Source organism: Sorex fumeus, unplaced genomic scaffold (assembly GCF_029834395.1).
Source record: "Sorex fumeus unplaced genomic scaffold, SorFum_2.1 ptg000014l, whole genome shotgun sequence".
In the NCBI taxonomy this organism is placed as follows: Eukaryota; Metazoa; Chordata; class Mammalia; order Eulipotyphla; family Soricidae; genus Sorex; species Sorex fumeus.
Genome location: NW_026606071.1, coordinates 28,240,001 through 28,263,532, shown reverse-complemented (window position 1 = coordinate 28,263,532; position 23,532 = coordinate 28,240,001). Strand labels below are relative to the sequence as shown.

The following is a 23,532-nucleotide window of genomic DNA, read 5'->3' as shown; positions in this document are numbered from 1 at the left end:
CTATTTAAATTGGCATATAATGTCCAATATAGAACAAGGTCTTCAATACTTAAGCCTAGACCAAACGATCCTAGATTGACCATAAGAGAAAAGATAAAGTAAGAGGATAGAATATATAGAGATATTTCAGGGGATATAGGTGTTAGGTTTGGGGGCCATACTTAGCTTACTCCTGGCTCTGTGCTAAAGAATCATTCCTGATAAGTCTCAGGGATCACATGTATTTCTGGGGCTCAAACCCAGGAACCCAGGTCAGATACATGCAAGGCACGGTATTTCTGCATATTGTTTGCAATAAAATGTTTACTGTAAACATAAAAATAATAACTAGGGATCTTATTGGAGTATAATTTGCATTTAATGTATAGTTTATTTTAATATCTTATTTACCTTAACTATAATCCCTGATTTTATATGTATTAATCTCAAACTTTCTAAGAACAATGAAAAAGAGATATTATCATCTCCATTTTTCAGATGGAGAACCATGTATTCTATACATATAGTAAGTGGTAATACCAAGAATAAAGCCCAAGTTCATTTAGTTCAGCCTCATACTCTTTCCACTATGTCAAGTCTCTTGTATTCAGAAAGAAGTAAGTTGGTTGGTAGGGTAAGCAAAGAAGTAAAGTTTAGAAGCAGGAAGTTTAAATCCTTTCTTTCCTCTGAAACATGGGAGTACTGCCTCTTTGAAGATGGGCATTAAAAGCTAAATTTAGTTTCAATAGTGTAAAATAGAACATTGTGAAAAATCTAAAGTTAGAAGGTTAGAGCACATCAGTATCCTGAAAGGTGGCTTCATATTGTACTGCGTCTTCTCAAATTAGAATTTTAGAGCTGTAAGAGCCATGCATGAATGATACTTTCATCCATTCATTTCCATTTAATAGGCTTGGAAAATGAGAGAGGAACAACAAAATCACAAAGTGAATGGAGAAAGTTTAATTGTGCAGCACATGACACTTGGCAGTACTCAGGGGACAAATCCAATCTCAATGCTTAAGGGTCACTCTCTGCAGAGCTCAGACCAGGTGATGTCAGAGATCGAACCTGAGACCACAGGATGCAAAACATGTGCACATCCCACTGAGCTATCTCTGTAGTCCTAACGTTTAATTCTTAATCCAAGTGGTATGTATCAACTTGATATATCAAGTGTCCTTCCACATCACTTTATTTTCTTGGATTGACCATAAAGCACATTACAACTAAACTTAGATAGAAAGATATATGACATGCAAGTGGTTGTTAGGATGGGGAAATATATATTATAGGCTTACATGTTTGCATGGACATGCATATACCATAAACCCACTTAGATGTCCTCTCTTTTTGAATGGAAACCCTTGGAATTAAGATGCCATACACCAAATACCTTATTAGAGCAGTCAATAGGGAAATATTAAGACCTCTCCTCCTGTCAGGACTTCAGCAACCTGAAAACTTAAGACTTTCAATAATATTGAGGATAAAACAAAATAATTGGCATGGAGGAAGAAATCAAGGACTCACCTCTCCTACACTTTTCATGGAGCTACCAATTCGGGTTGATGTTCCATGAAAGCGATCAAGATCCCAACGAGGAATCTTGGTGACCATATAGTCCAAGCTCGGTTCAAAACAGGCAGATGTCTTCCCTGATACAACGTTTTTGATTTCTGGCAGTGGAATTCCCAGGGCAATCTTTGCAGCAATGAACGCTAATGGGTAGCTAAAAGGGAGAAGACAAAAATTTTGGGGGGTAAGTTTTTTTTAAAAATGTAAACATAAATGGTATATCTTAGAAATTTTAGTTCTATTCTCCATCAGAGTATAAAATACACATGATTATCTCTTCTGTTTGACTGCTTAGCATTCACTTATAAAATAAAGTGAAATAGTAAAATACAGTCACAAACCTAAAATAATTTGAAAATGAGTCACAAACTCATTTTGACATGCAGTACTACAACTCCTATTTTTTACCTCTCAGTCCAAAACCTAATGGTTTCTTTCTTTTTGGGGGGGTCACATATGGTGATGCACAAGGGTTACTCCTGGCTCTTCACTCAAGAATTACTCCTGGCAGTGCTCAGGGATGGGATGCTAGGAATCAAACCTAGGTCACCCGTGTGCAAGGCAAATGCCCTACCCACTGTGCTACTGCTTCAGCCCCATGGCCTTCTTGATAAAGTTCTCAACTATGTGTAACTTCCACTAAGATAACAATGCAAATTACTCTTTTGAAAAGAATATATACATGTATGTTCATGGGAACACACTAGAGTTAGCAGGTACTATGACATATGGAATGGTCAGATGATGTATATTTGTCAAGCTTTTTTTTCCTTCACTCTGCTCCAAATTATTTTCTAACCAATTAAGTTTGTACACTAATAACCTGTCTCTTCAGGAATGGCATTCCTTGTCATTGTATTTGAGAAAATTTCAAAGGAGTACAGAATTGCATATGAATCCTTTAGTATAATTCCCTTATCTAACATGAAAAAAAACAAAGACAAGTATACAAATTCACATAGTCAGTTGAAGAGTCGGGAAAACAGGTCTCCTGACTCTCTCTTAAGACTTTTTACCATTCCATGCATCAGGGTGAAGCTACATGAAAAATCTTTAGAGGCAAAAATGTTTATTTAAGATATTAATTTATTAGTGTCTTAAACACATTAGTTAACACAAAAAAATTAAATCACTTGCCAATTGTGCTTGTTATCAATCATTATATGGACAGCAACTTTATTTAAATGGAAGCAATATTCACCTGTGATAATTCCTATATTGTTTAGTCTCAGAGTTTAGCTAAAATGAAAATACAGAATATAAAATTTTTGAAGTAAATTATCTATTATTTGTGTACCATTTAACTATACACCTGAAGAAGCTGATGGAGGACTAAAATTCAGCATTAATTTATATTTTTAACAACATTTGCAAAGTGCAATTAAGCAGCAGATTTTTTGCTGCCTGTTTTGACCATCCAGATTTTGATTAGTTTATGATTAGCCAGAAAACAAAGCCAGCTAGCAATATTATTTGCTTCAATCTGGCAGCAAGCTCATTAATAAACAGGTCCTTAGGGTTCTAAAGGATTTGAAACTAGCATTCAGAAAATGAGTAGAGACAGTAGTTTGTAAATGCTGCACAATGTACCAGGAGATGCCAAATGTCCACTTCTATCAACAAGTATCTGGCCTAACATCCTGGTCTTACCCAGTGGCTTTTGAGGCCAGGGCGGAACTTCTGGACAGTCTGGCATTCACTTCAATGATGCAGTATTCCATGTTGGTTGGATGAAGAGCGAACTGAATGTTGCACTCGCCTACAATGCCCAAGTGGCGAACAACGTTGACTGAAGTCCGTCTCAACATCTGAAACTCTGCATTGGAGAGTGTCTGGGCAGGAGCGACGACAACTGAATCACCTGCAAATCAAAGAAGCACCAGCTATTTGACAGAATTTCTGAATAACCACTAAAATGACAAAACCATCTATTCGTGTGATACTAGACAAAGAACAGTCTGCAGGCTTTTAAGTAAACAAATTCTCTTCAAGTAATATGTGTAAGGAATGATACTTCTGGTATTATTCCCTCTGATTCTTGTTTTGCATGCATTAATCTGGTATACAACATGCAGAAATACTCTAATCTTCCCCGAGCTGATCTAAATCTCAAGAATTCAGTTATCTTTATTGCTGGATTGGCATTAATGTTTTCTATTTCCTTAAGTTTCTCTTTGGCATCATGTCTCTCAAATATTGCTTTCCATGTAATTATTCATCTTCTTTACCGAGACTGGATTTTCTGTTTTCTGCCACTCATCCTTTTTCCCATTAATCTCATCTATCTGTCTAGCCACTTATATTTTAATCTTTCTGTGTCTAGTCATTATCCATCCTACATATTTGTATCTCACTAGTTCAGTTTCCTCCCCCCAGTGCTACCAGAAAATACAAGTACCTTTCCCCTCATCCTTACATGACTACACTGCTTGAAAATTTACCAGTTCTCCCTGCCACCAGTTGCAATATAATTCCTTTCAATGTAGGTCACATAACCAACTTTCCAATAAAATCTTCTGCTATTGATACCCAAAAGCATCAAGTTAAATCTTCATTCTTGACCTTCCATAGCATTTGATACGACCAAAATCTATGTTCTTATATAAAAAGTATTCCTTCAAAGGTTTACTTAGTACTCCACTATTCTAGCTTTCTTGTACCAATTTTCTATTTTATCTTCAACATAAATTATTCTTCTTTCCCCCATCTAATGAATCTAAATCTTTCCCAAGTTTCAATTCTTGAGATCCTCAATCCTAATATTTTCCATCCCTATACCTTTGTCCTTATAAACTTTATATGATGAATATAATGAAGTGTCAATACTACAGGTCTATGCTTCCAGCTTCAACTGATTTTTTTGTATCAGCGACATACAATAACTTTGTTTTACTGTTTTAGTTCTACTCCCACTTACTAAAATCCAGCTCTGCATTCTTAACTATCTCCTTTTGGAGGGGGTGGGAGGGGAAACACCAAAAGATACTCAGAGGTTATCTTGGCTCTGCACTCAGGAATTACTCCTGAGTGCTCAAGGGACCATATGGGGTATCTGGGCATGCATTCTACCAGCTATAATATCTCTCCAACCCCTTAGATTCCTTCTTGATAATTCTATCCACATGCAAAACTCAACATTTCTGAAAATTAGAAATAAGATATCTCATCTTTATGCCTTATTGTCTGACTAGTTTCCCTCCTGGGGAAACCTATGTCTATCATATACCTATTTTCTCATTAACTTTGTAACCAACACACCTACCTGCTTTAAGCCTCTTAACCTTATTACTCTTTACTTCTCAACATCAAGCCTTCTAAGATGTTACCTTCACACTATTACTTATATTTGATCCTCTCCTAAGTGAAATCAGGATAATAATACCTGCTTTACTTGACAGGGTTCTATGAAGATAAATTAAATATGATATTTTCAATTTGTAAATAGCATAATAAAGGCAGCCACAGATCTGCAAAAGTGATCTGTGAGGCATTATCATAACTGCATAAGTTATTTCTTTGCCTACCTGTGTGAACACCCATGGCATCAACATTTTCCATGTTACAAACAGTGACACAATTGTCATCAGCATCTCGGACCACTTCATACTCAATTTCTTTCCACCCTGTCACTGATCTTTCCACCAGAACCTGGTTTGTCATTGCAAAGGCCTAGAAATTAGTTAACAAAAGGTGTTAGAGGGAGAAAAGGCATGGATTTAAACTCAGACATCTGGGGAAATGCCATGACCTAAATTCAGGTCAGCAGTGAAATTTCAAGCCCAGTCACAATCCAACCTCTCTGCTCCAAAAGGCACAATGTGTCAGAAAATCAGTGAGGGGGGTAGGAATAGCATCCTGCAGTGAATATACTTGATTTACATTATTGAGACTTGCCAGTCAAAGTGCTGATATGACATTAAATCAAACTAATTTAGGGAAAAGAGAAAATAATTGAGCAATCAAGCAAAGGGAAATGAAATTATTTCAGCAGTTAGGCTTCTGTGAAACCCGAAAATGTGATAAGTGTGAATAAATATGGAAAAATAAGTCTAAAGACTCTGGCTTTCTCTAAAATAGCTGAGGGTGCTTTGTACATTGACACACACAATAAAAGTCAGTAGATGTTGATGAGGAAAAGAAAGGAGATGATTATGGCTGTAAACAGTTAGCCAAGATGTCATAAGAAACTTGGGAATTAGAAGAATCATATGCTACTATTATTATAGTTAATCACTGCCTAAGTGCTTAAATATTCTGAGTCATATATCATGTATGCCTGATTAAACAGATATGAGTTAGTATAATTATCATTTCATATTTACTGAGTACCCACCGGTGTGGGCAGCATACTGAACCCAAAAAATACAAAAGAGGTTGTCTCTGACCTTAAGATATTTGGTGGCTAAAAATCCAAGACAGAAACATTCCTTTGTCTTATAAGTATTTGATTTCAACAGTGACAAAAGGAAAAAATGCAGGAAAAATAGTATCAATTTTTTTTAATTATTTTCAGGATGTAGAGTGAAATAATAACTCGAAATAAGTTTTTCCATAATATGTCTCAACACTATTTTTTTAACCTCAGTCAACAAGACAGGCTCTGGCTTGTGCAACTGAAAATGTAACACATTTGTCCCCCAGCAGCACATGATGAAAAAATGGTTAGGAAATTCTGTAGCCACAATTTAATAATGATTAATTTGTCATTAGAATTGCCTGCTAAAGGAAGAAATTTGGGAAACAAAGGTTATGGATTCGAGAAGGACTTCTGCATTCTAATGAAGTCGGCTGGATATTTGAGCCAAAGGACACGGAGATAATCTTCATTTGTCTTTTCTTCCCTTCTGTGAGAGTAAAATCTGAGCAAGACCGCATTCATGAATTTATTTTCAAGTAATTTTTAATTTATACCATGGACTATCAATTTTCTTAATATTTTCTCTTTAATGGTAAAGAAAAAAACATTAAGCAATATGGTAAAGTGATTTGCACTTTACCATATTGCTTAATGGTAAAGGAAGCAACATTCAAACACAAGTTCTTTTATATATGCATATGACAGTTAACAGAGTTCACTAACTTATGACACTGAGCAACTTATGTATTATATATGTTTTACACCTAAAATTGAGAATAAAACTAAGCAGCTCAATGTACTTTGTCTGACTTACACAGAAAGATGCCTTATTACATTTACAATAATAGAAAAATAGAAGTGTATACTCCATTTAAATAATGTTAAAATGTATATTAGCATTAGGGGCATTTTAGAGCAAGCTCTAAAGCATAAAAAGACGAACTGAGGTGTTCATATTATTAAAATCATAGACAATATATAATAAAGATGGACTTTTAGTTAGAGTGACCATCAATTTGCCAAGGGCTGGCTGGGTTAACTTTGTGTTCCAGTGTAAATAATTGCACTGCATTTTCCGTTCAAAGGTGATATCTTTTGGAAAAACACTTTCAGAGAACATGGCAGCGATTCAAAATAAAGAGAAAAGGGCATTTGTCAGTTACATAACTTTCTGTAATGGAAAGTCTATATCAATTTCAATTACAAAACTTTCTTGGTTGCTCAGGAGCTGAGCACGTGAAAATACATACTTTTGTGCTCATGTCCACTAAGGTCTCCTTATTTGGGCAAATGCCTGAACCCAGCCCACCAAGGGCATAGGCAGAACGGATCATCACTGGGTAGCCAATGGTGTCTGCAGCCTTCAAAGCATCATCAATCTGTCAACAAGAACAATGACAAAGTTTTAGAAGCTGATATTCTATTAAAAGAGACAAAACCAAGAGAATCTGGTGATCTGTCTATTTGGAGAGAATGAACATGAAAAAAGTTCTAGTATTCCCTCCTCACCTTCTGGAAAGCAAATGCTTTTAAATGTTTAGGTAAAAAAATCCCTGGATTTGGGAAAATACATTATGAAGACTTTTGGTGGAAAATTTTACTTTACCATATTACAAAAATCCATGACCAAAACATAAATAATTATCAATTTGAGATTTGCTGTTATATTGAGAGTTTTTTATTTCTTAATTCCAGTTACGTCTTTACTTTTTAATCTAATAGGTTTTTACTGCAAAACTAACTTCCTATTACTAGAGTTAGCCATTAGGAATACTATATAGAATAGAAAGAGGGTTTTCATTTTCCAAGTTCAGTTACAGAGTAGTCCCAGAAACTTGGGATTTCTTTTTTTTAAATGTACAGAATTACAACATATGGTGGCTATAATTTTCTGTCATGGAATATTATTACACCACCAATGGGAATGTAATTACACCTTTCCCATATGCCTGTCTCTCATCCAGAGGAAGCAACGACATAATTAAATCTGGCAATAAAAGAATAAATGTATGGCAGGAGTTTTCCAAATGTTCAGCAGAGCTATCCTGGGAAGATTCCTGATTGACATCTGTGTAGCATAGTATGTACTACCACAATAGCATTGATAGTATTCTTTGCTAAAAAAATCATAGTCCACTTTCAATTGACTGAGCAATATATTCCTTATCCCAAAGTACCTGCTTATTTCTATCATGGAAAAGTTACATCAAAAACTGCCTTAAGTGTCCCCTACCCCACTATATATATGCAACTAATCAGAAGTTTTCTCAGGAGCAAAAATAAATGCAAGACTTTTTTCCTGGTGCCTGGTCATATCCTACCAATAGGCATAAAAATCCAATAAAAATGATTAAGAGAACACAAAGTAATCTATTTTCTTTAAACATCTGAACCATAGGTCTCTCAGTTACAAATATTACTAAATCAGCTCGATAGCTTTAACAGCTTATTCGGGCAGGTGGGGTGACAAGAGAGACACAGCCAGTGGTGTTCAAGGTTTGTGCTCAGGTATCACTCCTGGCAGGCACCAAGGACCTTATGGGGTGCCAGGAATTGAACTTAGATCAGTCACATGCAAGGCAAACACCTCACCTGTTATACTATAGCTCTGGTTCCAATTCGATGGCTTATTTTTAAGATGATTTTATTTTTAACATTTACTCCATTCAAACAGGAAATTTTATAACCAACTCTTCCCCATTCACAGGTTATTTACATATAAGAAATATTACTAGTTCCAGGAAAAGGTAAAAATTACTTTTGCTTTGAAAAATGGTGGAATCATTTGCAATTTCATGCCACTTCAACCACTGATGAACCACTTCATCTGTGGACTCATGTCTTCATATTTTTTCATAAATAAAACATTTCTATCCCTAACATTTAGTATCAAATGAGCCAATTACGAATGCTTCTATAGTACTAATGTATTTGGAAGAAAATATATGCAAGTATAATCATCTTAACTTATTTAGCATGATAAATCATTCTCCTTGATGACTAACAATGACTTTCTTTCAACAGAAAAAAAAAGATTCCTTACTGTTTCCACTGCAAAGCTAGGAGCAATCTTTTCATTAATCTCATTGAGTTTGTCTGAGAACAGCTGTCTGTCTTCTGTGGCCATAATGCATTCAACTGAAGTCCCCAAGACTTTCACACCATATTCCTTGAGCACACCTCTCTTGAATAATTCCACTCCTAGGAAAGAGCCAAATATAATCCATTTTTAAATATCGAACTCTTATACCATTTTAGCAAATATTAGAATACAACTTTGTGGGGGTTAGTCATAAGTTCACCTCCCAGAGTTACCAATGTTCACAGTAGAATTATTCTCAATGTTAAAAATTTGTAATAAAAATTCTCATTTTTATCTGGGGAACATAAAGTAACAAAATAGGAGACTAACACCCAAGAATAGCCAAGATAAGTACCAGGAGGTTTACTCCATGGCTTTGAGGCCAGCCACACACAGTAGGGGAAAAGACAGCTCAGATAGAGAAGGGAGCAACAAATAAAGGGTGTTGGGAGGATCCTCCCAGGATGGGAGATACGTGTGGAGAGTAGACTATAGACCGAACATGATTGCCACTCAATGCCTCTTTGGCAAACCACAGCACCCAAAAGGAGAGAAAGAACAAAAGGGAATGCCCCGCCACAGAGGCAGGGTGGGATGGGAGGGATGAGGGGGTAGGGATACTGGGATCAGTGGTGGTGGAGAATGGGCACTGGTGGATGGATGGATATTCGATCATTGTATAACTTAAACCCAAGCACAAAAATTTCTAAGTCTACAACTGTACCTCATGGTGTTTCATGTTCAGTTTTAAACATCAAGGTAAAATTTTTTTTAAAAAATTCTCATTTTAGAGAATTTTAAAATTCAAAAAATTACTTATCTTTTACTTATCTTACCATATTCTTCAACATAAATTCCTCCACAAAGATGAATGTAGTAAGAATCATAGGACTATAATGAGTCTTAAGATTTCCATATTTTCCTTTTTCCTGATAAAATCCATTCTTATCTAGAGAGTTTTACTTGGATAACCCCAGTAATTTGGGGTTTAAAATCATCAATGTGTGTTTCTACTAACTTTTCATCTAATCTTGGCTAAGTATTTTATATTTGACATGTAAAATATATTAACAGTTGCCTGACCCAACTATCTAGAGTTTTACTCACAATCTAGATCCAAAAGTCTGAAGTATCTTAAATAGAGCAGAGCATTGAAATTAGAAGACTCATGAAAGGAGTGGCAGAGAGATCTGTTGATATTGTCACAAAAATATAGACAAAATTCAGAAACTATAGGTATGACACATAAGAACATTTAATATCCTCTTTTTCACCTCATAGTTTTAAAAATCAAGGCAAAATGATAAACCATACATACATGCACATACATACATACACACACAAAGAGGTGACCTTGTTGAAAGTATCAACCGTGAAGCTCACTTCTACAGAATTTAACTATGTACACATATAATTGATATATCACTCATATATTCAATAATGTACGATTAATATAATTCTACAATAATTTTCCAGGTATCACTGATCACAGAGGAAAGAGTTATCCTGGGACGAAGTATAGAAACCCTCAAATCTGACTTGGTCACCCTGAAACATTAAAGAAAAGATTTTTGAACTCTGCTGTTTTTCTGAAATAAGCTAGTAATATTCATTATATGACATTTTCAGATGTCTGTTTGCTCACTGCTTTCTCACACATTAAAGGAAAGCTTTGATGAACACTAAGAGCAAAATTGTTAAATGGGTTCAAACCACAAGAACAAAAATTATATATGACTGCATGGGCCAATGCTCTGCAATTAAACTTAAAAGAACTCACCACAGTTCAGAGCTGTCTGGCCACCCATACCGAGAATTAGCCCATCTGGTCGTTCTGCCTTGATGACTTCTGTGACAAACTGAGGCGTGATGGGGAGAAAATAGACGGCATCTGCTTGCTTTAAGCCCACCTCGTTGGTCTGCACTGATGCAATGTTCGGGTTCATCAGGACAGTTTTGACATTTTCTTCCTGGAAGGAAAGGATCCAGGTTCTGAGCATCTTGCCCAATTTTCAAATGCATAGTGTTAGTGGGGAGCAAAATGTATGGGCTATTCTGAAGGCTCTAGAGTTCGTTAACAGGACTATCAGTAAATGGTCTTCAAACCGAAATGAATGTTGGATAAAACGAAGGATGGGATTTTCTGAAAATAATACTATCTAGAAAGAACAGGATGCCTCAGGAGGCTCACTCTGTATCTCTTGCCACTGAAGGTAACAAGCAAAGCTGAGAACTTGATTATGCATGTGTGCATAAATATTATCAATTTTACAGCTCTGCCAACCTTAAAAGAATAAAATAGTCACAAATATTATAAATTTTACAACTCAATCAACCTTAAAAGAATAAGATATTCCCATTTCTTTTAAATGAGTAAAATACAAAACAGAACTAGAGGCAATAATAGCAAAGTTGCTTCCTCACTAATATTTGTCAGAGAACAACAACGAGTAGATGCTTAAAAAGCAAGATAATGAGTTCCTTCTTGCTGAAAGCACTGAGAACCTTCTGCTGCTTTCTTCCTTTTATATAGATTTCATGCCTGTTATAGTGCTTTCACAAGAAACATTGTACAACTGTTTGTACATGTTATACAATAAGAAAAAAACCATATGGCAAAAATGTGTGTGTATAAAGAGATTCATAGTCCTATCTATGCCTGACATCTGAAGAGATTTCCAAAAGAATGTTCTGCACGGGCTGCAAACATCTTTATAAATCAAGTGAAGGGTTGAAATTAACAAAATAATTATACGGAATATAATTTGGTAGTTCTTATTATTTTACCTATTAGCTTGTCAAGTTTTAACACCTAAAAGTAATTAATGTATTTGGATTAAAGTATAAATAACATTCTGGAAAGCTCTACATATATTTTTGAGGGATGATCATAATATAAAATTAAATATATTGCATGCCACTTTAAACTCAAATCATATCTAAAAACTGTACACCTTTTTCTTAATTTATTTTATTTTTGTGTGAAGACTATGAAAAATCTTGATCACCTTACAGATGAAGGTCAATAATTTGAAATGTCTTGGTAAAGATCATATAACTGATAAGTGGAAAAATTAAGACTATTCTAAATCTAATGACTCAAGCTCTATGCTATTTATTCAAAGACTACTAGTCCTTAAGTTTCTGAGAATTTTTTAAATGAATATTATTAACAAAATACTGAATTGATAGGCACAAATAAGCAGTTATATTTAAAAGATGAATTTAAATTCAGTAAGTAGAAAATGAGAATGCATCAACAGAAGTTATAAAACATTGCTCCAATAGAGAAAGTGCTAACAGTCTCTTAAATATAGCTATATTTTCCAACCAAAATATTGAGCATAGTTCATTGTTGCTTCCCTAATTAAACTTTTGAACATTAAAACAAATGCTGGATGAGATGATTAAGTAGAAGGTATTTATTTCACAATTCATTTCTCTCCCAGACTACCAAAAAAAAGATGCTTGTGTTTTCCTGTTTGCCATGTGATTAAAGTAGCTATTTTTATAAAACAAAGTATGTAAGGAGAGCCCAAAGAGGAGAGCTACACAGACATACAGACAGACACAGAGAGACAGAGACAGAGAGAAGAAAAGTGTCTACCCTAGAGGTAGGTTGGGTGGAGGATTGAGAGAGAAATTGGGGACATTGGTGGTGGGAAATGTACACTGGTGAAGGGATGCGTGTTGGAAGATTGTATGACTGAAACCTGATCACGAAAACTTTGTAACTGTATATCTCATGGTGATTCAATAAAAAAAGAAAAGAAAAGAAAAATGTGTCCGTAGTACCTGTGATCAGTGACCATTCATTTAAAAACTATTAAAATGTTTGAAACCACTTTTATTAAGTTTTTATTATTTTTAATACACTGGGGCTGGAGCAATAGCACAATAGTAGGGCGTTTTCCTTGCACGCAGCCAGAACTGCTGAGCTGGGTTTGATTCTTCCGCCCCTTTCAGAGAGCCGGGCAAGCTACCGAGAGTATCTCGCCCACATGGCAAAGCCTGGCAAGCTACCCATGACATAGTCAATATGCCAAACACAGTAACAACAAGTCTCACAATGGAGAAGTTACTGGGCCTGCTTGAGCAAATTGATGAACAACGGGAGGACTGTGACCGTGACCGTGATGACTACAATGCATGTGCTATTTAAATTTTTGACATTTAATTCATTTCTAGCAACGCTTCAGAAAACTATAATACTGTATATAATAATTCCTATTATTCAAAGTTATAACTTAATGCAAAGAATAAGAAGCACATACAAATATAAGCCATGAAAATATTAATTCTTTTGGGTCTGGAGCAATAATATAGTGGGTAGAGCATTTGCCTTTCATGTAGCCAACCAAGGTTCAATCCCCCAAACTCCATTTGGTCTTGCCAGGAGTGATACTTGGGTGGAGAGCCAGGAGTAAGTCTTGAGTTCTGCCAGGTACAGTTCCCAAACTAAAGAAAATGCTAATTATTTCTAAAACTACAAAAATAACAAACAAACAAAAAAAGAAAACAGTATGCTTGGTAATTTTTATAAAACCCTAAACCCTAAACACAAATTGCATTATAGCCACCTTAAACCATTGGGAATTTTTAAATCATTAATCTAAAAAGAAATCATAATGGATTGGAGAAAAAACACTATGAAAAAGTACACAGAGAAGAAGTATGCATTTGTGCATACTTCCATGCATAATAGAGTTTTAAAAATTAAAACAAATAGAAAGTAGAATAAGGTAATTAACAAGGGTTATGTTCCACAATTTTTTTCAACAGACGTCGGGTGAAAATCTTTGTTACATGGAGTAGGAAATAAAATAAAAACAAGTAAAGAAGAAATATTTGCATTGTTTCCCATGTTGTCTTAATCTCCAGCCCACTTTCCTGAACTGTTTCGTCTATCCAGGTCTCTGGTGAATGATGACCAGCTTCAAAGCCAAAGGCAAAGTCACAGATAGCTCACCTTGCCTGACTGGGTGGCCTGACTGGAAACTACCCAGGGAAATAAGGACACCAAAGAGGAGCCAGACTTCTTCTTCAATAGAAATTCCTTATGTGCACAGTGGCAATTTTTTAAAGGTTCATTTCCCTATGAGTAGGATTAGGGAGATCTCCAGAGTAAGTGAAGGAACAAGAAGGGCATCTTCCCAAATTAGGTATCAAATCTTGTTTCCTACTTGAAAGTTCAGCCATATCACTCAAGTCATCCAGTCCAAGTCCCAGATAGAGAAATTGGGTTCTCCTGGATACAGGAATAACTTCTAAAGCTTGACAGAAATGCATTAGCTTTCTTTGCTCACCCAGCTGGGTTTTCCCTATTTCAACCACAGAGATGCCTGAAGCATCCTGTAGAATATTTGAAGTACTTTAGAGCACCAAAGATGCCCCCATGGTCTCTTTTCACACAAAAAGCTAGTTTAGTTTGAAAGCTCATTGCCTTACAAAAACTATATATGGTTTTACATATTATCAAATGAATAGATAATAAAATAGATGATTGGGAGAGATCAACCTAGCCTCTTTAATTTGCACATAAGCACATCTGAGAAACTTAAAAAATCATCTCTGTGATCAAACTTCCTTTAACATAAGATGTGTAAGGAATATCTTAGGAAATTAATTATAGTGACTTTGAAAAAAGGTAGAGTCATAAATCTAAATTAGAAGACACTAATTAGACTCATTAGAGGGAGTATATTAATTCTAGCAGAGATCATATTCTCTCACCTTCATGGCTTTTACAGCTTGAGATCCCGAGTAATCAAATTCACCTGCTTGACCAATGGACAGACCTCCTGATCCCAGGATAAGGACTTTGGAAACCTTTTATAAAAAAGAAAATAGCATTTTTTTGATTATTAAAGTGGTGAAATTAAGGCTTTCCAGAGTGAAAAAGATAAACTATGTAAATATTAAATTTGGGGAATGACTAACAATTCAAACACATCCAATGTCAAAACATTCCCAAAGCATATCACGTCTTTTTTTCAATTATATACTTACATATAAATCAACCTTTATATTTATTCATTTTTTTTTCTTTTTGGGTCACATCCGGTGATGCACAGGGGTTACTCCTGGCTCTGCACTCAGGAGTTACTCCTGGCGGTGCTCAGGGGACCATATGGTATGCTGGGAATCGAACCCGGGTCGGCCGCGTGCAAGGCAAACGCTCTACTCGCTGTGCTATTGCTCCAGCCCCATCAACCTTTATATTTAAATCAACCTTTTTAACTACTAAAAAATGTGATGTACGAATGTACTTTTAAAATACATCCTTTTAAAACTTAGATAAAATGGTGCAGATGTAGGTTTCCTAACTATAAAAAAAATTTTAGAAGTATTCTACATTTTATTTAGCAGTATGTAAATATATAACTACATAAATAAACGTGTAAAGAAATATATATTATTTATGTGTGTATTTAGGTAAGAATCTCCTTGAAATTTAGTTGATCAAACATGCGCCTACATTTTAAACATAGGATTTTTTCTATGGGTTTCTTCTACTCAAAATATCAGAGTAAACACAAATAAGACCCATGTCTTCTTCCCTAAATAAGAACACAAGACTAAGGAACACAGAGTCCCTGAACAATTACATTTCACCTTTACTTTATAATTCCGAGTCAAAACTATTTCAGAAAATGCCATACAAAAAAAGAACATGTCCTAGCAATAAATCAAATTCTATAAAGTGCATAAATGATTTCAAACACACGGATAATTTTTAGCGACAATTGGCAAGCTTTTCAGAATAGAAAAGATGTTCTTGGACTCTGCGTGAAACTTGGGAAACTTTGTTCAACAAATACTTTTTGGGTGCTTTCTGCAGACAAGACACTGTGGCATCTCAAAGTATGCCCTTCCTTTAACTACTAAAAATTGAGATGCTTTTGATGAACATGACTTGATATTGTAAAAGAAAAATATCTACTGGGCTGGAGTTATAATTCAGAGGGTAGGGCATTTGCCTTTCATATGACTAAACCAGGTTCTATCCTCCGCAGCTCATAGGGTTCCTAAACAAGCCCAACAGGAGTGATCCCTGAGCACAGAGTCAGGAGTGGGCCCTGAACATCACTGGGTGTGCTCCCCCTGAGGAAAAAAAATCTACAGTGATCTAGGAATAGTAGAGCTAGTAGGGCACTTGCTTTGCATACTGCCAAAGTGGGATCAATACCTGATACTCCATATTGTTTTCTTGAGCCCCCATTGGGAGTGATCCATGAGCACAGAGCTAGCAGTCAACCCTGAGCACCACCAAGTATAGCCCCAAATTTTTATAAAATAATAAAATTAAAATTATACAGTAAAGTATTATTGTTACTGAGAAGCCATTGATTTTAATTTGAGTCTTCTTTTAATCTCCCATCTCAAGAAGCTGTATTTAAAACATCCCAACTAATTCAAATTTCTATATTGTTTATATTTAAATCAACCTTTTTAACTACTAAAAAATGTGATGTACGAATGTACTTTTAAAATGCATCCTTCTAAAACTTAGATAAAATGGTACAGATGTATGTTTCCTAACTATAAAAAAAGAATAGAATCAAGTATTTAAATCTTCTGCAGTACTATTATTAATTTTACCTCATAGGTAAAATAAAATTCTCTTCATGATTTTGAATAGTAATTCTAGTTTTTTAAAATACCTCTATCATCAATAACAAGTCTGTACAGTATCTCAAACATAGAACAATGTCTTATTAAGATATGGAAAAAATGTATCAAATTCTAAACAAAACGTTTTATATATGTGTGTGAGTGTGTGTATATATGTATATGTACATATATAATGCTACTAGAATATTCTAGAAGTAAACTTTAACAGGTGTGATTAAAATGAAATGGTTGCATCAACACCTTTAAGAGCAGAATAAATAATAAGCTATAAAAGATTGATCAACAGAATAGTTTCAATTATTTAATAGGCATTAAAATAATTTCCCATTCACTTAAAAATATATCATAGAGTAATATGTAAATAAAATCCAAAATACATAGATAAAATATAAGTCCACTCATACTTACCTCAATTCGAGATGCAACAAGAGCTGGCTTTGGCAGAACTGATGTAACAGTCGTACCTTTCCCCTTCTTTATCAATGAGAAAAAGGAATCAAAGAGGTACTAGAAAAAATAAAATCAATCATTTAGAAGCTTCAAAACTCATAAGGTTGTCAGATAAAATACACTAGTCCCAGTTAAATATGAACTTCAAATTATTAAAATCATATTTTAGGATAAATATTTATGAGTGATATCTATTGCTTGCTTTTTGGCAGCTCTAGCAAAACTAAATGTCTTTTTTTTAATTTGATCAAGAAGTCATGAAAGTCGCTGCTATGTGGATGGAAGTAGCAGTTATCATGCAAAATGAAAAGGGAAAAGAAAAGCTACAGAATGATCTCTCTCTTATGTATGATACAAAGAAAGGAAACATAGTAATGAAACAACAAATACCCAAAGGCAACAGAAACTGAGAAATGTTCTATAGAACAGGGCTTATCAAGGACAAAGGGTGAGAGCCGGAGGGAGGGGACTCTGGGACAATGAACAATGGTGGATGGAACTGATATTCTAGTGGAGATTGTGGTCTTGGAACACATGAACCCCTATCATGAGCAGTATAATAAATCACAGCACTTCAACTGCATTTTGTAATTCATCAAATAGATACTTTTAAGGGGCTCAAATGAAGTACTTGATATCAAAAGCCATCTTCACCAGAAAATGAAAATTTCAAGTAATGCCTTCTGAGAATGTTTTTCTCAGAATGTTTTCTTTGAATATGAATAATTTTGCTCTTCTAACATAAATTATAATTATACAAAAATTAACTTATACCACTTAGGCATCCTAGAGTAATAAATAACTGGTTGTTAAAAAAGAATTTCTAGGATCTCTATACTAAATCTTCATCAATGAATTTTTTCCATTGTTGACATGACAAATTTCAACAAATATTTATTTTGCAGAAATTTGACAAAAAATTATTAAGTGGTAATAGAAAAATTGCATAATGATTTCAATGCTCCTAATCTGATGTACTAATGCAGGCAAATAACTCTGTATGCTGCCAGTAATAACAATCCAAGCTCAGAGCTGGGAGTAGCTCCTGAATATCATCATGTGTGACACAACCCCTAATACTAAAAAAAAAAAAGACACTGTTTTGTGGAGGGAGGGAACTTCCAGAAGTACTGTAGGCTTCCAGTACTACACCTAGAAGCATGCATGAGGGCTCTGATGACCAGGAAGATCCAACAAGAGGGGCCTCGTGGATGTCAGAGAGGTTTTCTGATCTTTGAGCTCTCTCTCTCTCTCTCTCTCTCTCTCTCTCTCTCTCTCTCTCTCTCTCTCTCTCTGGCCCCCAAACCATTATCTCTTAACAGTTAAAACTTCAGAGTTGAAAACATAGTTATATGAATGAGAACAGGCATATTTTATTGTATTACATAGAATTAAATCTTGGAGTAATCAAACATCTCAAATGGACTCTTTTGACCTTATTTTCTGATCATTCTACTTGCCATTCCTTTTGGGAGGGAGTACAAACAATATGAAGTGAATTTATTATGTACCTGCTATTGGGGCAGGCTGGGAAAGGGAGAGGAACTGGGGACATTGATGGAAGAAAGGTCAAACTTGTGGTGAGACTGGTGTTGAAGCACTGTATGCCTGAAACAATTGTATTGTGAGCAACTTTGTAAATCATGTGTTTTTGGGAAAAAAGTTATTTTTTTATAAAAGAAAAATACAGATGACTAAAAGGCAGTTGAAGGATGAAGAAGTCAAATTAAGAAAATGAAATTCTTATTCTCCATCTGTATTTATAGTGATGTGTTTCCTGAGAGGACTTGCTGACAAGAAAGAATTGCCAGCATTACTATCAGAAGCCCAAAGGGCAAGAAAGAGGAAGTCAAACCAGACTCTGGAGATTTTCTGTGTGTCAATTTTATTTGAAAATATTTCCTTAAATGTTGAACTAATAACTCCCACCACCAAAAAAACAGTTAAGGTATCAAAATTGCAAACAAAGCCCCTCTGTGCATCATTCTGGAGTCATGTGACTCATGTGTAGGTGCAATCTTGCACTCTTTCCATACCCCTGTCCTTCTTTCCTCTCCTACTGCTGCTTATTCTCCCTATGTGTCTACACAACCAGTTGCCATAGGGATTTTTATGAAGTCACAGATGGAGGATTAAAATTTCATTTCAGTTATGAGAACTCGAGAGCAAGGGGAAATTCATTTCCATAGTACAACAATTGTAAATTTCAGAAATAAATATATTAGAATCATAATGTCTTAAATAAAAATAACATGGCATAGGGTTTCTTAAGGGCCTTCCAACTTCAAAAATTATTTTTAAAAAGATAGAAATACCATCCATGATAATCCTGGAACATTTCTAATAGGAGATGTATGTGATCAAAGTACCCTTCTTGGGAATGCTCTGAACCTAGATGAACTAGGGCTTCTTAAGTTTTCACATAAATATTGATTTTAAGAATTTCACAGGCTTTTTCTTCAACATACCTCAGTGTCTGTGGGCCCTGGGCTGACCTCGGGATGGAACTGCACGCCAAAGAAAGGTTTGCTCTCATGCATAATCCCCTAAACAAATGAGAAAGCAGATGATGTTATTTCTGTAATAAAGTGTTAACTGCAACTATGAAGTAGTCAACAGAAAAATTCAAATTTTTTAAATTGGGTTAAAATGTGAAGAACATACTAAAAGTTAATAGTACTGACAAAAAATTAGGCCTTAAAAATTCAACTGGAAGTTGTTCCTTACTAAAGACAATCAATTTGTACTATAGCCTGTTGTGCCCCATAAACTTAACTCAGAATGGATTCTAGGGCTGTAGAGATAGTACAATGGGTATGGCACTTGCGTTGAATGAGGTAAAACCAGATTCAATCCCCAACACCCAATACCCTAACACCCCCAAGCCCTGCCAGTGGTGATCTCTGAGCAAAAATCCAGGAGTAAGCCCTGATCACTTCTAAGTATGGCCCTTCAAAAATAAAGGAGAAGAAAAAGAAGAAGACAAAGCAAATTCTAGGGAAGTAGAGATAGGAGAGAGTAGAACAGGTAAGGTACCTGCCTTACACATGGTCTACCCAGATTCTATCTTAGGCATTGCATATAGATCTCTAAGTCTACACTCCCCCAGGAGTGATTCCTGAGCACAGAGCCAAGAAAAGCCCTGAGCACCTCCTGGGTGTGGTGTAAAATAAATACATCAAAAAAGAATTCCAACTTCTTTCCTTATCTTCAATTCTTTCCTAATCTCCAATTCCTAAATCACCTCTCCACTGGTTTTCTCAAGCTACTTCAGTGGTAAGAGAATCCCAGTGATCCCTATGAACTGAGCTCAAACAGACTTTAATCTATTAACAACAAATGTGTAAGACAATCATCAAGCAGGAAATCTTAATCCTCCAACCAATAAAGAGGAAGGCATAAATGACCTTAAGAGCAGAATGATATAGAAAGTAACTTATAAAATCAATCTACCATACACACACACACACACACACACACACACACACACACACACACACCTCAAAAATCGAATAAAAAAGAGAGAGATGTCTGTGTGACAGTAGGAAAATTCCTGCATTTCTCATAATCAACTGAACAGGTTTATTGAGCGTTCCTACCTCATTTGTTTGATCATTGACATTCACAAAAAGTGGTTTCCAGCCAGCAGGGAGGGTGTTGTCCAAGGCATAGCCATGATTCTGAGCAGTAATGAAAGCCTGTCTGTTTGTGACATTCAGAACAGGCTGGTTCTGTCCTCTGGAGAAAAAGAATAGAAAAAAAAAAGAACAGTGAAGAGAAGAATATAAACACATTAGCTGTGAAATAGTGAACAAGGAAAGCCTATTAAAATTTGAAAGTTCCACTTGCTTAGTGAAAATTACTCTATGAGAAAAGTCACAGATTGTTAATCCTAATAATCTTAGCAACAAAAATCAATTCAGGAAGCTTTGTTGTGTGTTAAATACCAGGTCTATTAAAGTTCTATAATCGGTTTTAGAAAAAGGGGATCTGCACTCATAACAGAAAAAGTTGAGAGTTCTGAAGTAGCTTAACCAAGGAAGATACATTAGAAGGGATTTATTTTAAGGGAGCAACAGTAATTTTAAAAACCAGTGGAGAATTTGTGAAGGATAAAGAGATGAATAATCAGCCCTAAATCATTTTGAATAATACTTTGAGTGGCGGGTAGACTGTGGGGGAGGGGAAGGTGGATAAAGTAACACCATTGGGGTAGAGAAGCAAAAGCCAGAGGATGGGAAAATTTATGTTTTTGAATCACAGTCTTAAGATACCATCAGTGATCTGAAATCAAACTTAGACTGTGAAAATTTCCCTTGGGATATCATTTGATTGAGTACTATAACCTCACATGCCAAGAGATGGAAAATATCTTTAAACTATAGTAAAGTTTTTGTTACAGAAGGTTACCTTTCAATAATGCAATAAAAGTGGTATCAGGTAGTCAGACAACTGTGAACGTTGTAATAGTACAGTTATCCATTTATTCTGGAGAAAATGGTATATACATTTTCTAAGTCTTTTGTAGTCCATTACTAATAGTGTTTCAGAGTCAGTTTGACCTATAAGTAAAAGCTTAGCAGCTTTACCTGTTGGCCATAGGCATCTTGTAAGTTTTGGCGCCAGCTGCCAATCCTGTTATTAAATTTCCTGTACTGATTCCAAACAATGGCTCTGTGCGACTCTCCAAAACCTAAACCGGAGAGAAATTTTTATTAAACCCACAAGAACAGCTCCAAAGATGCTGCTTCTGCAGTAATGAAAGGAAGTGTCCTTTTCTTTTAACTAACATGCTAAAGAGAATAACTGAATGAAAGGATATGAGTTGACATGATTGACAAAATAAAGCATTAGAATTAAATAAAATGCATGTAACATTCAGGCTAAACAAAATCTAATTTAATATTTCTTCAGAATCATGGAGCTTTCAGAGGTCCCAGGTCCCAGTGAGAAGCCTGAGTTCTCATTCCACAATTGTATGGAAAGATGTATTTGGAGATTACACTTGCATGCTTTCAACTCTAGGATATTATCCCCATTACTCTGTTTGAGGGAAATCTTTTTCACTCTGGTGCCTTCTCCTCTTTGATCCTCTATACACTATTTGTGCTGACACTGCCTTGGAAGTTTCCCCCCAGATCCTGAATGGATAAAATACTATGCAGCACTTTCAGAAGAACAGAGTAGACTCACACAGCCTCATGCACAGATTCACAGATATACACTACACCCAGAATCACCTTCTTGACATTTTGAATTAGCGGTTGTGCGAGAGTTGGGTCTCCAGGTCCTCCTGCAATTACAAGACCATCATACTCCATCTTGGTAAAATCATGATTCCAGGGAACTAAATGCACTTCAGCTCCTCGCTAAAAAAGAAACACAAAGTCTGAGTTTACTATACCTCTCTGTACTCCTAAAGAGAAGAGGAAAAAGCATGTGGTTCAAATAATGTCGATCAAAAAAATTATTGGGTGACTCATTTTGCTTTGTGCAATGTAAATGGCACCAATGGTAAAGAGAAAGTGAATGAGAAAATGTAATTAAAATTTAATCCTGAAAAAATAAGTGATGCACTATATTATGCTTCAGGAGGCTTCCAAACTAAAGGTTTTTTTAACTGGGTCCACAGGCATGTAGGTTTTCTCACTAGCTATGGGAGAATGGATTTCAAATTTTAAAAAATGTTAAATCCACTTTCTTTCCTTTCTTTCACTGGACTTATTTCTCACTTCTTTAAAATTTATCTTATTTGTCTGATAAAAATTTAATCAGCCTTTTATTCCTAGGGCTGTCTCATGTCTGTTAGAAAAATCAATTTGTTTCTATATAAAAGTGAATAGGAAGATGCTTTGATTGTTTTCCTAAAAGCAATCCTAAAAAATAGAATTTGAGATCAAGTTTATTTGGATAGGTTTCTAAGAAATGCCAGTAAAAATGAATCCATGAGAAACTTTGAAACAGTATGCGTTATCAAGCAGTTATCCATATGAAAGACTGGAGCTTAAGTCTTTGGGGATCTCTGAGAGTTGGTGTAGTTCTCTATCTTGAAGAGATTTCAGCCATGAAGCAAAGGAAGTATGGTGTTTCTGTCCTAACCCTCTCTCATTCTTGGCTAGGGCTACCCCAGGGATCATTAATTGTATAGTATTTTCTGCCTATTCACATGCTGTTTCTAAGCAAAGAAGACCTCAGGTTAAGATAGAAAATCTTGCAATTGGTAAATGGGTAAAATGTTCTAACACGATAAATATTAGATAGAAACATGTAGAAGTCATCCTCAGTACCTGCTATTGAAAAATACTTGTAAATTTTTGTTAATAAATTTGATGAACAATTGAAAATATACTTTGAATATTGCTGATATTCTCTAACAAAGAGGCACATTGAAGAATTTCCCTAAACTACTATAATTCTCGTTATGCAAATACCTTGGATCTTTGAGGAAGAA

General features: G+C 35.3%; 1 protein-coding gene across 1 annotated transcript in view; it reads right to left on the bottom strand.

Moving 5' to 3' along the window:
* CPS1 (carbamoyl-phosphate synthase 1) overlaps positions 1–23,532 on the bottom strand; it is a 120,820-nt gene that overhangs the window by 65,013 nt on the left and 32,275 nt on the right. Inside the window, exons 8-19 of the mRNA XM_056111879.1 lie at positions 22,322–22,450; positions 21,671–21,774; positions 20,681–20,819; positions 19,550–19,627; positions 17,040–17,138; positions 14,730–14,825; positions 10,777–10,966; positions 8,958–9,115; positions 7,165–7,293; positions 5,082–5,226; positions 3,208–3,418; positions 1,513–1,711 (exon numbers count right to left, since the gene is read on the bottom strand). Coding sequence (XP_055967854.1) covers positions 1,513–1,711; positions 3,208–3,418; positions 5,082–5,226; positions 7,165–7,293; positions 8,958–9,115; positions 10,777–10,966; positions 14,730–14,825; positions 17,040–17,138; positions 19,550–19,627; positions 20,681–20,819; positions 21,671–21,774; positions 22,322–22,450 — 1,677 coding nt within the window. The remainder of the gene's footprint in view (positions 1–1,512; positions 1,712–3,207; positions 3,419–5,081; positions 5,227–7,164; positions 7,294–8,957; positions 9,116–10,776; positions 10,967–14,729; positions 14,826–17,039; positions 17,139–19,549; positions 19,628–20,680; positions 20,820–21,670; positions 21,775–22,321; positions 22,451–23,532) is intronic.